Raw genomic sequence first — 20,771 nt, 5'->3', positions numbered from 1 at the left:
CAGATAGTGCAAGCTAGAAATGATTTCTCACTCTTCAAATTAAACAGTGGAAATCCCATCCCAAAACGGTGAATGAAAAAATATTTTTATGGGCAGAAAATTGATGAAAAGTAGCTAAAAATAATTTGAAAAAAGAACCTGGAAAAACAATCTTCCCACACCCACCATTAACTTCAAAATTACAATGATCAATGAAATTCCAGGTTTAGGTTGTTTTTTTTTTTGTTCTGTTAGGCAAACTAAAGCTGCTTTTTGAAAGTTGAATTCTCAAAACTATATGAATACTGTTAGTTAGAAACAATCACACTATCTCAATAAAATGGCATAAAATATTAAATATATGGCAAGCTAATATATTATTCTCACAGTCTCATGAGAGCTGCTTTAGAGATGCACACAAAACTTAGAAATCAAACGTTAATGACATTTACTATCACTAAGATGTTACAAATTCCCTCCTACTGTACAATTAAACTACTGTTGCAAAATCTTTTTATATGCTAAATAGATCTATATCTAAAGGATGAAAGCCAGCTACTTCTACCAGCTGAATATCTAATAGATAAAATAATCTGGATTTTTTCTACAGCTAAATTAATGGCGTGACATACTGTAGTTGACCTCAGGTTGACACAGGCAGCCCAGCTCAGTGATGGAGTAACACAAACAAGACAGAAAGACTGCAGGAGAGCTAATAAGTTGATTCAGTGGTGGATAAGGAGTGGTATTTTGGCTTGTCCCAGAGGGTAAATTGGCCAAGGAATGAACATGTGCTGAAACTGGCAACTGATGGTACATTACAGAAGAAACTGGCATTTGGGATGGCATGGAAGAGTGATGGATTGCTGCTGTAGGTGCGATCAGACTGCCCTGCAAGATAGTCTCTTTTTGCTGAATAACAGCTCCACTGTATGAAGACGGCAAAGGTATTGCATCATTCATTACTGCAGTTCTTGATGCCTCCAAAATAGAAGAGAGATTTGCAAAACGGCCATAATCAGCATTTTCAAAATCCAAGATACGAGTACTAACAGTATTCAGAGAAGACATTCCTCCTCTGGGCTTGCTGAAGGATCCGTACACCTCCCCTTCCGAATCCCATTCAGAAAGCTTCAATATATTTGTTGATGTCAAAATAGAATTCCTTATGTCTTCATTATCACCAATGATTTCTTGTTCTACTGCCCATAGAGAGTATCTGAGACTGGTCCCCTGATTTTCAATGGAGTTTTGTCCTAAAACAGTTAGATGATTTCTTGGTATTGCAGTTGTTGGCAAGCTTAACTCTGCTATGTCCCACTGAGTAACCAGGCTTGGTGAAATGGTATCCAGATGGTTCTGAAAACTTTGTGGGAGTGGAGGCGTTGAGTAACTGTTAGGAGGTACACTGACTCTGAATTCTGAGTATGAATGAAGAAGGTGCCTTAATTCCAAAGTCACTGGAAGGAAGTCAGAACTCATCAAACTGATGTTTTTTAAAAGAATACCTGCATCTATTTGAACTTCACTTCTTGCTTTATCAATAGCATTTGCTATAGCATCTTTTTCTGAAAGACTTTGAGGTTGCAGTGATTCATGTGTTCTTGTAAGGTTTACCAAACTCTTAACTGGTGTATTTATCAAGAAAGGAGCTTGGCTATAACTTGAAGATTGGGTTCCTGAATGCGCTGGAAGGGCAGAAACAAGCTGCTGCCTATTGTTTAGGAAGGTCATGTTGGTTTGATCACTTACTAGGTCAGTTCTAATTTGCATGTGCAAACTATCAAATATAATTAATTTCTCTGTAGAGTTTTCAAGTATCTTATCAAAGGGATTTAAGGGACTTACCTGTACCTCTACAGAGGGTTGACTCAAAGGTGCTTCCAAGGAGGGCAAAGGAAAATCAAAATAAAATTCACTGTTGGAAGACATGGTTATGTTTGCAAAGTTCACTGCTGAGTACAACTGTGATACTATCCTGCCATTACTTTCTGAAATACTCTTTGAGAGGCCTGGAATAAATGAACTAAAGATTTGTTTTTCCAAAGCTGATGCATGACTAGAGAAGCTTATTTCTTCAGCCCTGTGACCTAATAATCTAATGGCAGATGTTTGTTCAGAGACATTGTCAGACATAGGAGGTGAACTAATGGATGGCAATCTTTCTGTTGGGAAAGAAAGCAGTTTATTAAATAAGAGCCACCAGTTTTCTGATGGCTCCCCAGAAAACCCTTGAGATTCTTCTTTCAAATAGTAGGAAACAGTCCAGAAGCTTGCTGTTAAAGAAGGAGAGATATCTAGATATTTTGTTGGAAAATCCAAGTAACCTGAGCCCCCAGAGTTGCCAACTCTATTCCTGTTCTCTGCCTCTAATGTGGAAAAAGATGACTTTTCATTACTCCTATAAAATGCATCCAAATTGTTCTCCACTATTCCATACCTGAGGATGTCACTTGGCTTTTGAAAATATGCTGTATGTTTTAAATAATGAGACCAGTAATTGCTATTAGAAATAAACATGCTGCCACTTTCCATATATATGTCAGTCAACAATTGTTGATAAACAGGCGATGTCATTACAACATCCTTAAATGCTGAACTTGTCCAGCCTGCTCCTAGCACAAGTGCTGGGGATGGTGATAGCTCTCTATTATGTCCTAGGAACGAATTTGTCAGTTGGATATCAGGCATAAATTTTGTGTATGCTGTTTTCATGTTTTGAAAAGAAGTTTTTGGGTTTGCATGTGGAGTTGCCATAGAAGTTAAATTTGCAATGCCTCCTAAGTAATGTTCCTTAATGTGTGTAGATTTTTTAAACTCAAATTCACTATTTGCTTCTAACGTAGAAAAAGTTTCCCTATCAGCACTGCCTTCTATCATTTCCAGGTAAACGTTTTCAGGTGAGGAGTCTAGCAAATCTAGCTTACTTTTTTGGAATGCTGGTTTCTGCTCTGCAGCTGATACAGATAAGCTAGAAAAAGAATGTCTGTCTTGAATGTCAGAGGTGCTATAATGAAGAAATAAGGTCTCATTCCACCAACTCACAGGATCCAAGATGTTGTTTATATGCTTGAAATTGGTTGTGCTGCTGTTGGAGGATGAAATCCACAGAGTTTCTTTTTCATGTTTATAAGCAGTGCTGCTGCTGCTAACAGGAGAGTGGAACACTGACTCAGAGTCAGAATGATCCAGCCCATCTGCCAAAGTTTGTGCTAGCTCTGCATTAGGACTTCTGCTTTGACGAAGAGGAACTGCTGCATTCACAGAAGGCTCTGTAACAGCACCTGGTGCATCAGAAGTGCCATGAAATGAACTTCTAGAATAATTCAAAATATTGTCATTTGGTAACTGATTCATCACAGTATTATCTAGGTTGACTTTTTCTGTAAAAGCAGCCACGGTATCATTGCCAGTCTCCTTAGAAGTGGCTGATGTGGACATAGTTAGAAGAAGAAAGTTGTACATAGTTTTTTTCTCTGGGTTCTCATCTGCTGAGTTTTTACTGAAACGGAGAGGCCTTCGTTTCACTGGCCAAATAATCGGGGTTGAGATAATTCCTATGGTTTTGACCCCTTCTATCTTAGACTCCTGGTGCCTCTGTGGTCGTATATGGGAGGATTCAGGTGAATTTCTCTTCATTCTGAAGATAACTGGAGCAGGAAGTCTGAATTCCTGCAGGTCTGTGTGTAGCAAGCCACATAGTTAAAGGATTAAAGAAAATATATGCAACTTAACTGTCTGTTCTTGGCTGTCTGCTCTTGGTCTAAAAATCAACTTACCAAGACTGAAAAATGACTCCAGCCAGCTGAGTGAAAGTTTAATTTGCTTCTACTGTAAACAAATTTGGGTTATTTTTCTTAGTCTTTCTACTTTCTCTTGGGAGTTTCAAAGCCAAAGAAAGGATTTAATTGTCCAGTTTTTATTCATACTAACATTAAGAAGGCTTTCCCTCTGTAGTTACAAAAATCAGTTAAATGCTTACAGCAAATATAGAATGAATGGCTCCACAAAAGAAAAATGCACTATTTGGAAGAAATTTTCAGTATTTGCTTCTTACTTCTACAATTTAGTAAGTCTGAGCAGGCTGAATGCAGATAAATTCTTTCACATTGTCTACTGTGCTGCCTGATTGCCAATGTACAACAAATGATCTGCCAAGAGCAAAAATATTCCAGGAATTTTAAAACCTACAGTAACAACTAATGCATTTCGGGATAAAACCGAAACCAAACCTAACCAAAAAAAAAAAAAAAACCCAGCCCAAAATGAAAACAAACCACAAAAACCCCTAATTTATTTCTGTGGAACACACTGAAAAAAAATGAATCTTAAAAACAATAAAATAATCTTTAAGCCTCAGCTAAAAATTTCAGAAATCTACCTCTGTGTTGTTAATAATGTTTAACAACTATCTTTAACAAGCTAATAAATATTTTAGCTGTGCCTCACAAAATGATGCTCAGTCTCTAGGAGACAGTGATATCATAGAATTCGAGAAAACCTCAAAAGAAATCCCAGCTTTTTTCCTGTGCTAATAATAGGTTCATTTACTACCTTATTTTTTCCCTTAATCTTTCTAAATTAAAAGTAAATGGTATCTGATACTGTCAACATTTTCCCTAGTAAAGTCTAATCCAGCTCTTCTTGAAGTCAGTGGAAAGATTCCTGTTGACTCAGTGGAAGTGGCTTTGCTCCATAGGAATGATTCCACTTGGCTCCTGAAACTGACTAGTGAGGAACAGACAATCTCAGCATACTACCACCCTGGCTGCATAAGCAGGAGCTACACAATGACTCATAATCTGTAGCCTTAAAACATTTCAATAGCATGGTTCTTTCCAGACCCTCTAAAAATTCTTCTCCTTCCCTAATTCTTTGCATGGGTAAATACAATGGGTGACACATTCATACAAGTGTCAGGTAAACATTATACAAATAAACAGAGTTTGGTTCTATTCTCATTTACACCATTCTTACATGGTTCAGTGAAGTTACTCCTGATTTATTTCAGTGTAAATGAGATCAAAACTGAGGCATGACCCTCGACATTATGATACTATGACAACACACTTTAAAATACAATAATTTTGCTCTAGACACAGTACAAGGAAAAATGTAACGCAGGATTTCTTACCATTGTTTGGCTTATCGTTTCTATTAGTATCAGGCATGTTAGTGGTGACAGTGGGTGGTGTAGGAGTAGTAGCATTTACAGTAGCTGGTAACAAAGATGAGAGAGAGGTGAACTTGAATGAAATATGAATGTTAATACGGTAAGACAAAATGGGAACAACGCATGACAATGTAAAATGAAAACATCTACACACAATGCCATATTTTAACTTTTTTTTTCCTGCAGAAAGTGATAAATCGATATGAACTGAGGTCCCAATCCTGCAATCTTCACTTTCACTGACTTCAGTGGGAGTTTTGCAAGTGTAAGATTTGCAAGATCAGTCCTGCTGCTTTCATAAACTCAAAATCCTCTTATAAGAGCTTCAGATCCAAACAGCTGCACAAAGATCAGAAAACAGATCTAAGATGCATGAACACAGAATATTCCTTGTGAAAAGAGTAATTGTCCCTGCTCAGGACCTGAAGACGACAAACAAATTTGAAACTAAAACACCCAAGTAAGGATCCAATTATCACCATTGAATTCATTCACTAAAGAGAACTGAAATCACATTTGGTATAATTGAAATGGACTATATATTTTGAAAGCTTCATGTCCGATCTCGGCTGTATTATTCCCCCTGACACTAACAGGAGTCATGCCACACAACCCTGGGAAATACTTCTGAGGAGACCCAGCTAGAAGACTTCTCAAAATCAAACTGCAAATTTCCCTCTGGTAATGGACTGGGAAGATAAACATGCAAAAGGAATTCAAAGATCATACCACTACATTTTCAAATAATGGTTTGGAAAATTATTTCATTTTTTTCTAGTAACTCCCAGGGAATGCAAATTCACTCACTGACAGATTTCTTTTTTCCTGAAAACTCTTTTTAAAATCTGAAGGTTAGTGCAGTATAATCTCAGCGTTACGTTGCTTTTGCAGATTTTGACCAAGAACCAACCTGAAAAGGTTAAGTGATTGTATTTTAGGCAAGAAACTGCACTTCTGATTTTTTGTGTGGTTGTTTTAGCTAACCGTTTGAGTCTGAAAGTCACAAACTCAGGTCTTGGCTTAGGGAGCAGGTTTATGCTCAGGTTTCAGTGAAACAAGAAGCTTAGGGCAAGAGAAGGAAGAGTTGGACATTCCAGTAAACAGGTTCTAACTGGGAATGTGAATATATAAAGTGACACCCTATAATATAAAAAACCTTTTCTTCCATGAAACTTCAGGGTTATATTGTCTGAGAAACAAGTTATAAGGGTTCTTCCTGACTCTGTCTTCCAGTGAACACCATTAAAGGAGGCATGTTCCAATGAATGAAAATATTTGCTAAGCATAATGGAGAAAATGGCTCTTTCATCAGACTGTAGCTGACACAATCTGGCATGCATAAACTTTGTTACTGGTGCAATTGCACAACACACAACAAACAAATAAAAAAGGAATCCAAACTGGCCTCTCAGTTTAAAATAAGTCTGCATTGCTGACAGAAATAGACAGACATCTTTTTTATGATTTTCATTATTATGACAATAATGATGATGGTGATGACGATGGTAAATCTGATCTGTCACTTCCAAAGTGACAAACACAGAACACCAGTGACACTTTAGCAAATGCTTTTCAGAAGAAAAAGGAGAGTATTACCTTAGTGAAAGGACTCAGTCTTTATTGAAGATGTGATGGTCTAAGAAGTTAAGAGAGGCAAGTTTGAAAAGTAGCATCTTTTACTAGAGGCAACATCTTCTACTAAACAAGTTAATAAAGCTGAAAAAAAGGATGAGGCTTTTAGAAAAGCAAGTTTGCTTTGCTGAAAGTGTGCCCACTTCTGCAGTCATATTGGCTGACCTAGTGTTCTATCATACCATCCCATTTTGATAGAGGAAAATGCTCTGAGCTCTTCCAGGAGAATACAAGAAGTTCTTTATATGGGAGCTATATTACCTTTTACATATAAAAAGGCCAATACTGATAATTGTTACTGTCACATTTACTTAAGGTATTCAGGTAGCATTATTTAGATCATACTGTGCTTTGTTAATATTACACCTGAAAATTACTGTTTTGAAATCTGACATTACTGCATTTCACTTTCCCTGTGGAGACCAGTGCAACATGCTCCAAGAACATGATAAATTTACCTCAGGAAAATCTGGGAGTACTCTGAAGACTGACATAGATCTCTTACTGGCTTCCTAAGGAGAGTGCATCTTTCGTATTGTTAAACTCAAACTGATTTACTTCTACATGTCAGTTTGAAAGACTCCTGAGACTTCCTCCCCTCCTTTTATATTTTATTCTCTGCTATATCCTTGCTTCACCATTCAGCTTTAAAAGGATTCAGAGCTAGACATTATTTTTGATGCAGCTGCTGCTGTGATTGAAGTTTAACATAGCATGACACCTCATTAGCAGGTCTGTGTTCACGAAGGAATCATGGAAATGAGCTGATGTTGGTCACATTGAGTGTTTTTATACAACTTTCATCTCTAAGCAGAGCAGAAGGAATTAACTGTCCCTGCATGTTCAACAATTCACTTGGCATGGAAATCTCCAGACTTCACCTGCTCTTTGCATTCAACTGAGCTTACCTTAAAACCACATAATATATTCTTATATGTGCAATTTTTACACTACTAACCATCACTAAGCACTGTATAAAGTGTTTCATTAACTAATAGCTGCTGGAATTTGCAGTTTGATGCTAAATTTTCACCTGCTAATCTCAAAAGTACTTAGCCTCAAAATAGTTTATTGGAAAAAAATGAATAGTCAGATCCTTTATTTACATCTGCTTTTTTTTATTTACAGATGTACCTACTTCTTATCCTAGTTAATATTTTACTATCAAAATGTGCAGGAGAAAAAGAGATGGAGAAAGAAAAGAAAGCAGTCAATTAATTCAGTTTTGATATTATGGAGACTATCTGGAAAATGTATTATCAAGGGAGTGATCACATTTTTTCCACATATTGTACATACAGGACACCCACACACTTGATGAGACTAAAGAATTCCTTTCCTTGCTATTATTTATTGCAGTTCACCCTTTTAGAAATAATAATAAAAAAGAAAAGCAGTAAAAAAAAGAACAACCAAGGAAAATAAAGATATCACAAAGATGAAATTGAGAAAATAACCTGGGCTTCTTACCTTGGCAAAGGCTTCCCAGGTTTGCACAACTGGTTGGTTCAATTGTGGAAGAGGGAATTAGGTATGAGCCTTTAGGAAAAGGAAGCAAAATAGTTAGAAAGGTTTGGCTACTGGGCATAAAACTATCATGTCTCAAAATACATTACACTTCACAGTGACACAGTCCTTTTCCTGATTTCTTTCAGTGGCAAAACTGATACTGCCATTTGCCTGAAAGATATATGTGTTTGAATTTTCTGTTGCAGTTGAGGGATCAATGAAACCCCCCCTGACTTGCAAGTTACAGTGACTTAAGTATCCTAGTTTTCGCTAAATAACATAGCATTAAATGAATGCAGCCTGTGTGTACTCTGTGAAATGGCTTTAAGCAAAGGGGTCAGCAGGCCACAGGATTTATGTAATCCCAATGAGCCTCAGAGAAGCAATCATGCTCTGCTGCTGTAGCACAGGTTACCCACCTTCCACCTCTGAGTAATTTGCCTGTGACAGACACCAACTAGATAAAAGGTGATTAAACTTGTTCCTCTGCCCAGGGCGTGGTTGTGATTAATATTCTGGTATGCAGGATTTATACGCAGATAATGTTACAAGTCTGTATCTCCACTGAATTATTCATAACATGTACACACTTTGATGATTTGAAGACAAAAACCGGGCATATAAGAACGGCTAAAAAAGAAGAACTGGTGAAACCGCATTAATCACACTTTGTGTATGCCAGCAGCTCAGCTGCAGATAGAGCAGCTTTTGCACATTGCGCTGAAAATAATGGGGCCATACAGGATGGCATAATATGAACCTACTGGGAGAGTTTGCCCTTTCGGCTTTTGCTTTATCACTTCTAGTTTATATGTGCTCAATGAGGTTCTCTCATGAAACATTGTATCCTTCCATAAAATTAAAGAGCCACCACCCGCCAGCTCATAAAGATAGCTAGGAAAGTATTTCCTGTGATGCAAGAACAGATGAAGTATGGGGCCTCAACACATCAATCATGTCAGGCCACAGATACCATTACATGTAGGGCAGAATTAAAAACATGCGATCCTCAACAAATATAAAAACCTGTTTGTTTTGTTTGGGGTTTTTTTGTGGGGGGAGGGGTTTGTGGCTTTTCGTGGGGTTTTTTTGTTGGTTGGTTGGTTGGGTTTTTTTAAATGGATTAAGAGATTCAGACAAAGTCAATTCCTTGGTACACCTCCCATGCACTCCAGGAAGGATGCTCTAAGTGGATGCAGTACCTCCTGTGTGAATTTTTTTTCTTCCCCTAAAAATATATTTGCTAGTATTAAACAGTCAATATCAAAACCTCCTGTAACTTATCTCCTTTTGGTTCTGTATAATGGAAAAATCACCTGAAAGTTGTCTTGGAAAATCTGTGGACCTCTGTATTTTCTTCAGTGAGCAGTTAAAAACTATTTTACTTAGTGAAACTGAAAAAAAATACAATCCAACTATGCAAAACACTTAAGTCAGAAGACTGTTGTATCAGTTCTGTATTGCAAGGTTTTGGTAGCAGGGGGTCTACAGAGGTGGCTTCTGTAAGAAGCTACTAGAAACTTCCCCTGTGTCCAGTAGAGCCCATGCCATTCAGCTACATGACATACCCACTGCTGGCCAAGGCCAAGCCCATCAGTGACAGTGGTAGCACCTCTGAGATAGCATAGTTAAGAAGGGGGGAAAAATAACTGCACAACTGCAGCCAGAGAGAGGAGTCCTAACATGTGAGAACAGTAGCTCTGCAGACACCAAGGTCAGTGCAGAAGGAGAGGAGGAACTGCTTCAGGCAATGGAGCAGAGATTCCCCTGCAGCCCGTGGTGCAGACCATGGTGGCTGTCCCCCTGAAGCCTACGGAGGTCCACAGTGGAGAAGATATCCACCTGCCCATGATGGTAATTGCTGAGTGATCTCTCCCTGTTCTTATCTTGACCTGTGAGCCTTTTGTTATATTTTCACTCTCCTGTCCAGCTGAGGAGGGGAGTGACAGAGCAGCTCTGGTGGGCACCTGTCATACAAACAGCACTAACCCACCACAACTGTATACTTTAAAGAGAAATGTTTTCAGTAAATATATTTATGAAGCCAAGTAGCATGGTCAGCAATGAGAACAGAAGATATGGAGTTGTATTATGGAAACTTTGCCTATATCTTACTCTAAATGTCTGAAACTCAAGACATCCATATCTGCTTGTCATTCTATACTTTCTTTATAGTCAGTGAAGAGGAACTCCTACAGCAACAAACTTCTGATTTCACTGAAACATCTTCTCCAGTATGAGATGCATTGACCTTTCAAACAGTCTTTTTCTTTCCATTATTCATTAACAGCACTGAGGGCAATTAGCTCAGCCAGGAACATCATTCAGCTGCCTAAGGAGGACAGATCCCACACTGAATTAAATCTGAGAGCAAAATTAAGAATTCCTCTGGCTTTGAGGAGTGAAGGACTCATATGAAGTGCACATGAAGCAAGTGAATTGCAGGCATGATCAGACATGGGGCCACATTACCCTTAACTGAGTAGGTCATATCCTGCTATGGATGTAGCCAGTGCAGGCTCCAAAATTAGTATCAGAAATTGATTAAATGCTCCTCAGTTTGCCTGCACTGAGCTCTGAACTGGTGGTAGTACACTGCTATCGTTACCTAGGCTACTTGTTTTAAAAGTAGTCTGGATACCTAGGCTGTGTACATATACCTTTAAATGCAAGCCGTCTGAAGGTACTGCAATAAAAACAGAATTCCATCAAGTCTTACAGAAACACCCCACCATGATTGCACAGCTGTGAAAACATTAGTCTAAGGAATAAAGTAGGAGAAGGTAAAACTAAGAAAAGATTATCTGGAACAATTTGCCAGTGTTTTTATGCTCCGTAAATCTACTTGTAAAATCTTTGTTTGAAAAAACATGGAAATAATACCCCTTGAAAAATGTAAGCATTGTTCAGGCCCAGATATGTTGAGATCATTGCTAAATGCGTGGCTTGGGTTTTTTTAAGCTACATGCCACTTCCTGGGGAAGCATTGGAGCTGTGCAGAAACCTCTTTTCTGCCTAAATCCTTCCATTGCTGCTAAATGAAACCTAATCAGTTCCATCCATCCCCCCACTGTCAGTGGTTTATACATGGGTGACAGCCTGACTCATCAACTCTCCTGTTGAAGGCTGGTTTTACAATGATGTCTTTTATTCAAGAAGATGAAGTGAAGAAAATTCTAACAATTCCATCTCTGAGATTAGTAACCATGTTTGAAATGGCACTGCACTCAGTATTTTCTTTTACAAAATCTCTGGGTCAGGAAAGACTGTATCACAGAGGGTGATTTAGCATCTGTAAAAGAAAAAGACTGACTAATTAGTTTTTTCATAGGCCTACAGGAAGTAACAATGCTTACATATATTTGAAACGGCTTGTATAGACACCTGAACCCAACCTGTGAATACTAATGCACATTTCCTAAACTAATAACCTGCTGTAAGGAATCACTGAACAATGACATCCCAAGGAATAAAGCTGTGGAATGAAAATAAAGGTACTGTTTCTTTGAGCTCAGCTGTGGTATTACATTTGTGTCACAGAACTATACAGCTTCTAACAGAAAGAAGGGCAAAGACCCATACTCCAGTCAAAATTAAATACAACCACAACATTTACATAGGTCGTGGTAGGCTGTTCAGTAAAAGTATTGTGGTAGTCTTCATGGTATAATGGTGTAAGAGGAGTAAGAATGTCTGGGAAGTTATTCTCAGTCAGATCAGTTTGTATTGACGGAAAAGCAACTTTGTGGTTGTAATTTTTTGTTGTCTAGAAGGCCTTCACCAGTCTTGGTCACTGTTTAGATCAGTCTTTTCTTTGTTCTGGTAGAGGGGTGAAGACACTTCGTTGCTTGTGTTTTCATAGAGGTGTTGCTTAAATTTTTTTTAGCAGAGGAATGCTGAGAACTGTTCCAGTGAGTTTAGCTGTGAAGGAGTAACTCACACTGGTTTGCATGAACTAAAGCAAACAAGATGTTTTCTTAGCCACCTTAATCACTCATGAGCTAGTAGATACAGAAACCAGCACACCTTAATGATACCAGCTTCTGTTTCAAGAGAGGATTCTTAAGAGTGCTGGCAGATGTGCTGTCAGGAGATGCTTACACTGACACTATTTAAATTATGTCTAAACTAACAAGAAGTAAGGTGTCAAAGGGACAAGAGGGCAGAACTGGAAAGGACGTTAGATATGAAGAGACCCTACATGGTTCAGAAATTATTCACCAATATTTGTAAATGTTTAGTTTGACTTTTCTGGGTGTTTTCTGTTTGGTTGGTTGTTTTTTTTTAACAAATGCCAGGAACATATTTGCTATAATAGGAGGGCTCAAACTCTGATAAGAGCTGATTTTCACAAGCATACACGTGTGTATAGGTTACTGCTGCCAAGATTTTTCCCTATGCATTTTATAATTATCTAAATACCTCTAAAGTTGTTACTAAGCAAAAAGAAGAAAAAACATTGGTCCAAAGTGACAAAGGTTTTCAGTTTTTGATGTTCCAGCAGAAAACTGTCAACCACCTGTAACAACATATACATATGTAAGAATTACACCTGGACAATTATGAGACCCATAGAATGGTTAGGGTTGGAAAGGACCTTAAGATCGTCAAGTTCCAATCCCCCTGCCATGGGCAGGAACACCTCACACTAAACCATGTCACCCAAGGCTCTGTCCAAGCTGGCCTTGAACACTGAACATCCTTAGGATGGAGCATTTACCACTTATTTGGGCAACCTGTTCCAGTGCCTCACCACCCTCACAGTAAAGAATTTCTTCCTTTTATCTAACCTAAAGCTTTCTTGTTTGAGTTGGAACCCATTGCCTCTTGTCCTATCACTATGTGAGTTCTCCAGGCTGAACAGCTCCAACTCTCTCAGCTTGTCTTCATACAGGAGATGGTTCAGCCCCCTGATCATCCTTGTGGCCCTCTGGACTTGCTCCAACAGCTCCATGTCCTTCTTATGTTGAGGACACCAGAACTGCACACAGTACTCCAAGTGAGATTTCATGAGAGCAGAGTAAAGGTGCAGGATCACCCTGCTGTTCACGCTCCTTTTGATGCAGCCCAGGATATGGTTGGTGTATCTGAGTAGCTGAGGCATGAAATGAGAAGAGGTTGGACAATGTACTGAAATTTATCTTCCAGAGTAATCTACAGGAAGAAAGTCCTTCAGTAATTACCAGATAAAGAAGAACTGATAATATGTCACCAGGAAGATAAAACACAATGATTTTGATCTAAAACTCTTCCTGTCTGCCTCCTCTAATTTAATCTTTTCTCATACTTTTCTGCTCATATACATTGTTGTTTTGTCACTGTTTTTGCTGGCTCTGCACATAACAGCACAAGGCTAGCAAATGCTCCTTCTGGCTAATCAAGAGGGCCAAAGGGCAGGCACAAAACTATTTCCTAAATGGTGAACACATTTTTTTTTCTCCAGATATCACTGTAATCTTATTTAAAGCTAGCATGTACTTGCCTATTATCCCCATTTCATATGAGTAGAAGGCCAGGAAACAAACTGCTCAGAAAAAACTTTGATATGCAGATCATTTCAAGCAGCAACTCAATATACTCAGAGGACTTGTTCTTTTCCTTTAGGGAATCAAATCTACACCCTTTCAAAGCATCTGCATATGGCAAGAGTTGAGCTGAAGCCTAATAAAGGTAAGAGCTAGCTGTATTGCTTTCACAGAAACTCTTATTTTTTTCCATGCTGGTATATGATATGTTCAGCACAATGCACAAGTGTAGGGGGAAAATAAGCAAAAAAAGATTTGGCAAGGCATACTCACCACAACTCAAATTGTTTTCTGCTTTCAGTGCTGAAGTTGGAATACTCCAGAATTCATTTTCCCAGTCTACAATGTTTCCTTTCACATCACAGCTGAGGTTGGCCAGTGTTTGTGCATTCATGGTGAAATTCCAGAGGCGGAAGTTGTAAATGTCCCCATTTAGAGAGCTCACTTCATTGCTGTTAGAGCCCAGCACCAGCCTGCCGTTTCCAGGGATAACTTTGCCAAACATACCTGGACAGTACACTATATGATAGGTGCTTTTGGCATATATACCTATGCTGCCCGAGAAGCTATCCCCTATGACACAGAGCTGTTGAAAAGTTCCCGTGAAAAACTCTGCATTTCGGGGCAATGCATTCTCAAGGATGCACTGGGTGCCTGAGATGGACAGAAAATGGCCTTTTGTGGTCTTCCCAAAGCTGAAGAATTCTTTTGACAATGCATCGGTGTAGGAGAAAACCTTCCAGTCATCATTGTCATCATTGCTGCCCTTGGTTGCTTCGAAGCACAGCGTAAACTGGCTGAGCTCTGGCACTGAGACAGTCTCTGCCACGGACACAGCATCAACATCAGGAACCTGGGGAATGATGACTTTCTGATTCCTCAGAGACACAGCAACTAGAACCAAGAACAGATAAATAAATTAAAAAAATAAAAATAAAAAATCATCGTATAGAAATAAAGGCAGACTGGCAGCAGAGGCTAAAGTTACATTCATTAAATCAAACATTCATCAGGTGTTTTTATCACTGTAATATACCAATAGCACCTACAAAGAGGAATTTGGCTTGGGAGTGCACTCAAGTGAAAATGTACAGCTTCTTTTCAGTAACAATGGAGAATGCTGTTAACAGCCTCTCAAGATGCATTAACAGCAATATGAGGACATATTACCTACTAACTTCTAACTCTGCCTCAGCTCACTTTATAAAAATTACTATTCATTCATCTAGTAAGGATGCATTAGGCAATGAAATAAACAAGTTACTTGAAAAACACAGTATGACTTCCTTTTAAGTTATATTATTTTCAGTTGTCTGCATGACTGCATTACACCAGTCAAGTTCATATCTTGCTTCTTTTAAATACTGCAACAGAAGAAAGCCCCATTAAATTCCTTGGCAAACTGAAGCCTTTTGTTCTTGAATCCAGCTAAAGGGTTTCTACAATGCATTAGGCATCTTCTCATTTTGTCCCCAGCAACCTTCTGGTCAAATACTGAAACCATGAATATTTATATCCAAGCTGTTCTCCATTTGCTAATATTTGTGTCAGCAATTTTGGATTTTGCACAAGTACCTAGAAATAGTTAGCCCTCCTGCAAATGTGCACTGCAGTAAGGGTATTTAGGCATGCACGGAATTACTTTGTCTCTAATTATGATTAAGTATTCTCATTTGCACTGGCAAAATGGCAGACACCAAATGTGAAAACCAGTGTCACACGACATATGCTTTTTCTGCATGAGGATATTAGTGACAATTCTGTTCACTGTACTTTGGAGAACATTATTTTTCAGAATTGTCAATATGCTCAGTTTTATTGGCGCATGTATGGCAGCGAAATTCTTCTAGTAAATTTCTCCACAAAAAGAAGTTTCAGGTTTTCAGAAATGCAAAGGCACTGAAGTCAGCAGCACCCTTTGGTTTCACTTGTGGTTCCACAGTTTTGTGACAGACGACATCTCCAGCAAATGTCTGCTACCTCTTTTACACATTTTCAGTCTATATGCTGGAACTGAAACTGTTTCTTGCTCTATCTGAAACAGTAACTGTCACAGCAATTAATCCCTAGTCTCTTCTGCGATTTTAAGGGATGCCACAACACATACATTAATTACTGTTCCTTTCTCAGAATGAAATAAAACCCCTTCAATGAGATGGTGAGACATGTAAAGAAAGGGTAACTGTCACACCACACTTAAGAAAAGAGGTAGATACATGGGGTATAAGGATTCTGCGTAGTCTGTGGAATCGCAATTTCCCTTTGCCAGCAGCTTGCAAAGTCTCTGAGCTCCAAACTACCATATTTGGATATACACAAGGACATAATTTGACAAACATATAGTAAAATAACATTGTGCATTATCTGCCAACCCAGCAAATGGAGAATGGGAGGGAAGAGAGAAAAATACTGGCCTTTATAATGACTGGTTTTACTTTGCAGATATTTTTTTTCCTTCCTAAGGGCAAAAGTGTGTTGTAAAAATTTTATAGATAGAAAATGCATTCAACTCTCCACTGAAAACAAGGGCATTTTTTTTTCATGGGTTTATTATACTGTAAGCTTCTTTACATAACATGGGAAGTGTTCCAGAAGAAGTATAAGGATAAAAAAGAAGAAAGAAACCTCATTCATATGAATGCTGTCCTTCCTGTGTTAGGATGGTGAGCAGAGTTATGAACCACCTGGTCACATTTAAACAGTATAGAAAGAGAAATAAACAGGGAAGACATTGCTTCAGCACTGAACAAGTCTACCCAGCTTCACTGTAGTCATCCAACAGATTTAACCACTGGCACCTTTCCTGTAGAGTGAAAGAAGAAAACTAACAACTATTTTGTCCCTGTGGAGAAAACAGAATTGTGCCATCAACATAAAGCAGAGATCTCCTTTCTGATTACAGTTGTACAGCCAGTCATCCTGCTGGTGAATTTCATACGTTTGTATTGGAGAAGTTGGCTATTCTCCAAGAAAGAATATACATATATATTCTTAGAATATTCATTCAAATGTTTAGACTGCTTTCAGAATGATGTTAAATTGTTTCTGTTGGGAAGATAGCTGGATTACAATGAACAGGGGTATTTTTGGACACACTGCTATTTACTTGTGAAGAACGCACAAAAACCTTGGCAGCCCAAAAGCAGCAGAATTGACCAGCAACAGGCAGCCCACTGTTCTGATATCCACATCTGCTTTTATGGGAGCACTGAGAAAACATGAAGCCTGCCTCTGCTGCTTTTTAGTGCCCCCAGCTTACGTGCAGCTCACTGTCTCACATCTTGTATGCCCCTTTACGTAAGCAAGCCAGAAGTCTCTAGAAAGTATTTTACAATTCCTTGATGGGAAAACTGCTTTCCTGACAATTGGTGGGCTTTTCACCATGATTCGGTGTTTAAGTGGTGGATTCTGCTGTTCCTAACTTCTCTGCTTTCATCTGCCCTTTCATTGATGCTGGAAGAAATGTACTACCTTTAATGAGGTCTGCAAGCACCTATATATCAAATACTTGTTTGAGAATTTTTTGTTACTATTTCACTGAACTGTGTTTTTAATCTAGGCTACTGCAGTGCTACTCAACTCTATGCTAATTTCACGTTAACATCGTCACAAGCATTTCTAACAGCAAGGGAGCTAACAGAAGTCTGTTGGCTAGCCTTCCTCTAAGTGACTGAGTTCTACTCACCAGTTAACTTATGCACTTAAGTGTTACTATAAAATTATTTAACATGCCAGCTGTTCAGCTGCTGTAAATTGACATAGCCATCCTAAGACTAGCAAAGCTGCATTCATTTACTGCAGCTAAGGATGTGGCCCGTCCATCTGCTTTTGGTGTGTTGCAGAAGGTGACAACCAGGAAAGCCAGCATTTGTGTGGGTGGCCAACTTGTTATGAATAACACGACATGCTCTGTGAAACACAGTTTGAAATTGCTCTTACATAAATCTAAGCAGACACACAAAAGCTGTTCTATGCTCTGATAATTCATTCCCAAAACTCACTCTCTTATTTTGTCTTTCCCTTTTTTTGTGTACATATTTTATATTATGATGTACCATTAATCTCTTTCTAAATGCCATTTCCAGTTAGAAAATTTCTGTGTCTTTGAACAGCCCTTTCCATTACATTACTTTGTTAAACTCAAAACTGAACTACTTAATTTCATTATTTACATATGACTACTTCCGAGAAATAAAATATGAATATAACCCTGTTCCTCTTGCTCTAGGACAAATGAATGATTTTGTTCAAGTATCATGTTTGCAGTAGTAACAATGGTGTCAGCTGGACAAAGGAGTTTTGCAGCTCCATTGGGAACCTGAAGTTAGGAGGTGTGCAATTTCTCCAATGGCTTTGGGAACTCTTTGCAAGGACAAGAGAGTGTAGCACTAACATCTACCATGCAGATGCATCATAATTTCTGTGTGTGTGCATGGAGGTTGTCCAATTGTCTACATGCTTTTATAACTTAAAGGAAAACAGTACATTATCATCCCTTTTCTGCATCCATTGCCAGATTAAACGTTGTCATGAACTTTGCCTGCAGATGGTTCCCTACTATATCTGTCGACCTTTTCTCTCCTCCTCACTGAACACATTTGAGGTCAACATTGCATCTTTCAATTCCAGTTGTGAGTCATCTCATTAAAGATTAAAGAAGAAAAAGGAAATTAATCATTTTGCATAATCTGACTGCTCCTAGAATTACTACTGCATTCATTTCTTCAGCATGAAAAAGGACAGTAAAAGTAAAAAGAAGTATTTTTAGCTCATATTTTTTTTCTTTTTTTTCAGAATTATACACAAATTTTGCTGGCAAATCAGGAGTACTCTTTTCTTATGACTCCTGGGGGCAACTATCTTGTTAAAATATATAATGTACGTAATAAATATTAAAAAAATGTGAGGAAGATGTACTTGTGACTGAAGAGATAACTGTAAACCTCCTTCCTCTGTCCTTCTACAGCAGCCAGGCAACCAACAGAAGTGTGATATAATAATATAAATGCTCGACTTCAAGAAAAAGAAAACCTACTAAGAGCATGCAACTGTAAACTATAACCCTGTAGTGGAATGAATGGTCAGTAGCATACGGGGCCTGTAAGTGATGATCCTAATGTCCTTCTGTTACTTCACCACCCTTTACTGTCATGTGAGAGCCACTTCTAATTAATGCTTTAAGCAACAAAACAAACATCAATCATATGCTGCTTGTACACATATATTCTAGAGAGTAAGAGTAAGTGTCCTTTTCTGCAGCCTTTTTAAAAGCAAGCATTGTTACATATGTAAGGAAGGGAAAGAAAGGTCAAGGAGCTGGATGAAAGATAGCCATCCTGCAATGCCAGTTCATCCCTGGGAGTTTGTTCTAGAGGCTAGAATCACTCCTGAGAGAAGTTCTTCGGCACAGCTCCTCCCCACTGTTGGGTATTTCGGTGGGCCAGAGATCTGTGCTGGCCTTATTTCTGGCTCAGCTAAGTTCACTTTAATGCTCTCCTTCAGTTTTCTATGTCCATCTGCAGGTATACTGACCTGAAGGAGAAGTGTCTTGCTTCCAAACCTTCCAGCATAAATTTGCAGGGAAAGCCAGAGCTAGGCCTAAAATTTCTGCATGTGAAGAAGTTTTTCTAACACATCTGATGTCTTGTTCCAGAATAAAAGAATTTATTTTCACCCAAAGAAAAAGAAATTCAGTAAGAAAAAAAAAGAGAACTCTGCAGATTTACCCTGCAGTCTCTCCATCCTTTCTCTTCTTATGAAAGATTTGATTCACTGAGGAAGTGTCATTCTAATCCTTATAGGACATTTCCTTCTAACATCTAAAAGATTAATGAAATGCTTTTGGTTTACTTACTTCGTACATAGCTGGCATTAAAACCTTTCTTTTGGATACTGAAGTCACTTTTAAATGACACAATCATTTCATTTCCAGTAGAGTTATAGGATAATCCTTTGGCAGTGATGCCACAAAGGTTCATTGGGCTTTCTCCATTGTCTAATGTTAGTGAATCATAAATGCAGCCTGGAGCTTCTTCAATGTCAAAATCAATAAATGTTAGCTGTATGATGAATCCATGAGGTGCTCGGATGATCCACTTGCATGCTTGGCTGTTAGGATAATCACTGGGGAAGCATGGAGAAGTGAAAACTCCAGACGGGTCAGTTAGCACGATCCTACAGTCATAGCATCCATGCGCTGGCAAGAAAAACAGAGAAAGGTTGATGTCAGGAAGAGAGATAACAGGAAAGTATCATCAACACAATAACTAAATGTAGATCTATATAGAAAAACATAAACAGAGATGGGAGGAAGAAAGGCAGAAAAAAGGCCTGTGTGCAAAATGCTGGAAGAATAGTGCAGCAAAATAAGATTTTATATCAGAAAATGTACACAAAATAAATATAAATTATAGTGCTAAATATCAATTTGTGCACACAATATGAATCTGCTATGTGTATTGACCGGACAAAGGTGAAGCAAAAGCAAGATTTTTTAATTCAGAAAGGCAAACAAATTCTTAAGATGACTGGTGTCATTTACAATTTTTAGCTACTGGTCTGATGCAGACTAGTGGCCATTCCATCAGCAATTTGCCATGCTATTGTTTCCAGTGGAATGTCCCTGGAATGCAGCAGCACAGAGACTGGCTGAAGAGTGTCAGAAGCAACAGCTCTGCAGAGCTCACAAAGGTTAGTCATCAGCATTAGCAGAAAATGCTCTCCATGTCGCCCAGAAGGGTAGCCGACTTTTGAATCCACTGCAAATTACTGCACTCCTGCACTCTTCCTATGCTGACTCAGCTCCATTGACATGTTTGTGGCAGTCAGGCTCTAAGAAATTCTTCTCCTATTCCTCATACTCCTTTGCCCACCTACTGTGCTCATTCACAAGACAAGCCTGGTTACTCGCTGTGGTTGTGTCTATTGTTTCCTCATTTATCACATATTTACTT

The 20,771-nt window shown here is 38.5% G+C and overlaps 1 protein-coding gene across 2 annotated transcripts in view; it reads right to left on the bottom strand.

Annotated features, from left to right (window-relative positions):
* Positions 1-20,771, bottom strand: part of ADGRG6 (adhesion G protein-coupled receptor G6) — a 111,316-nt gene that overhangs the window by 50,452 nt on the left and 40,093 nt on the right. For both annotated transcript variants that reach the window (XM_031049885.2, XM_005150047.4), the window contains exons 3-6: positions 19,673-20,014; positions 14,092-14,712; positions 8,255-8,323; positions 5,114-5,197 (exon numbers count right to left, since the gene is read on the bottom strand). In XM_031049885.2, the coding sequence (XP_030905745.1) occupies positions 5,114-5,197; positions 8,255-8,323; positions 14,092-14,712; positions 19,673-20,014 (1,116 nt within the window). The remainder of the gene's footprint in view (positions 1-5,113; positions 5,198-8,254; positions 8,324-14,091; positions 14,713-19,672; positions 20,015-20,771) is intronic.

This window comes from Melopsittacus undulatus, chromosome 3 (assembly GCF_012275295.1).
Source record: "Melopsittacus undulatus isolate bMelUnd1 chromosome 3, bMelUnd1.mat.Z, whole genome shotgun sequence".
Classification (NCBI taxonomy): domain Eukaryota; kingdom Metazoa; phylum Chordata; class Aves; order Psittaciformes; family Psittaculidae; genus Melopsittacus; species Melopsittacus undulatus.
The sequence above is the reverse complement of the archived record's forward strand: the minus strand, read 5'-3'. Positions and strand labels throughout refer to the sequence as shown.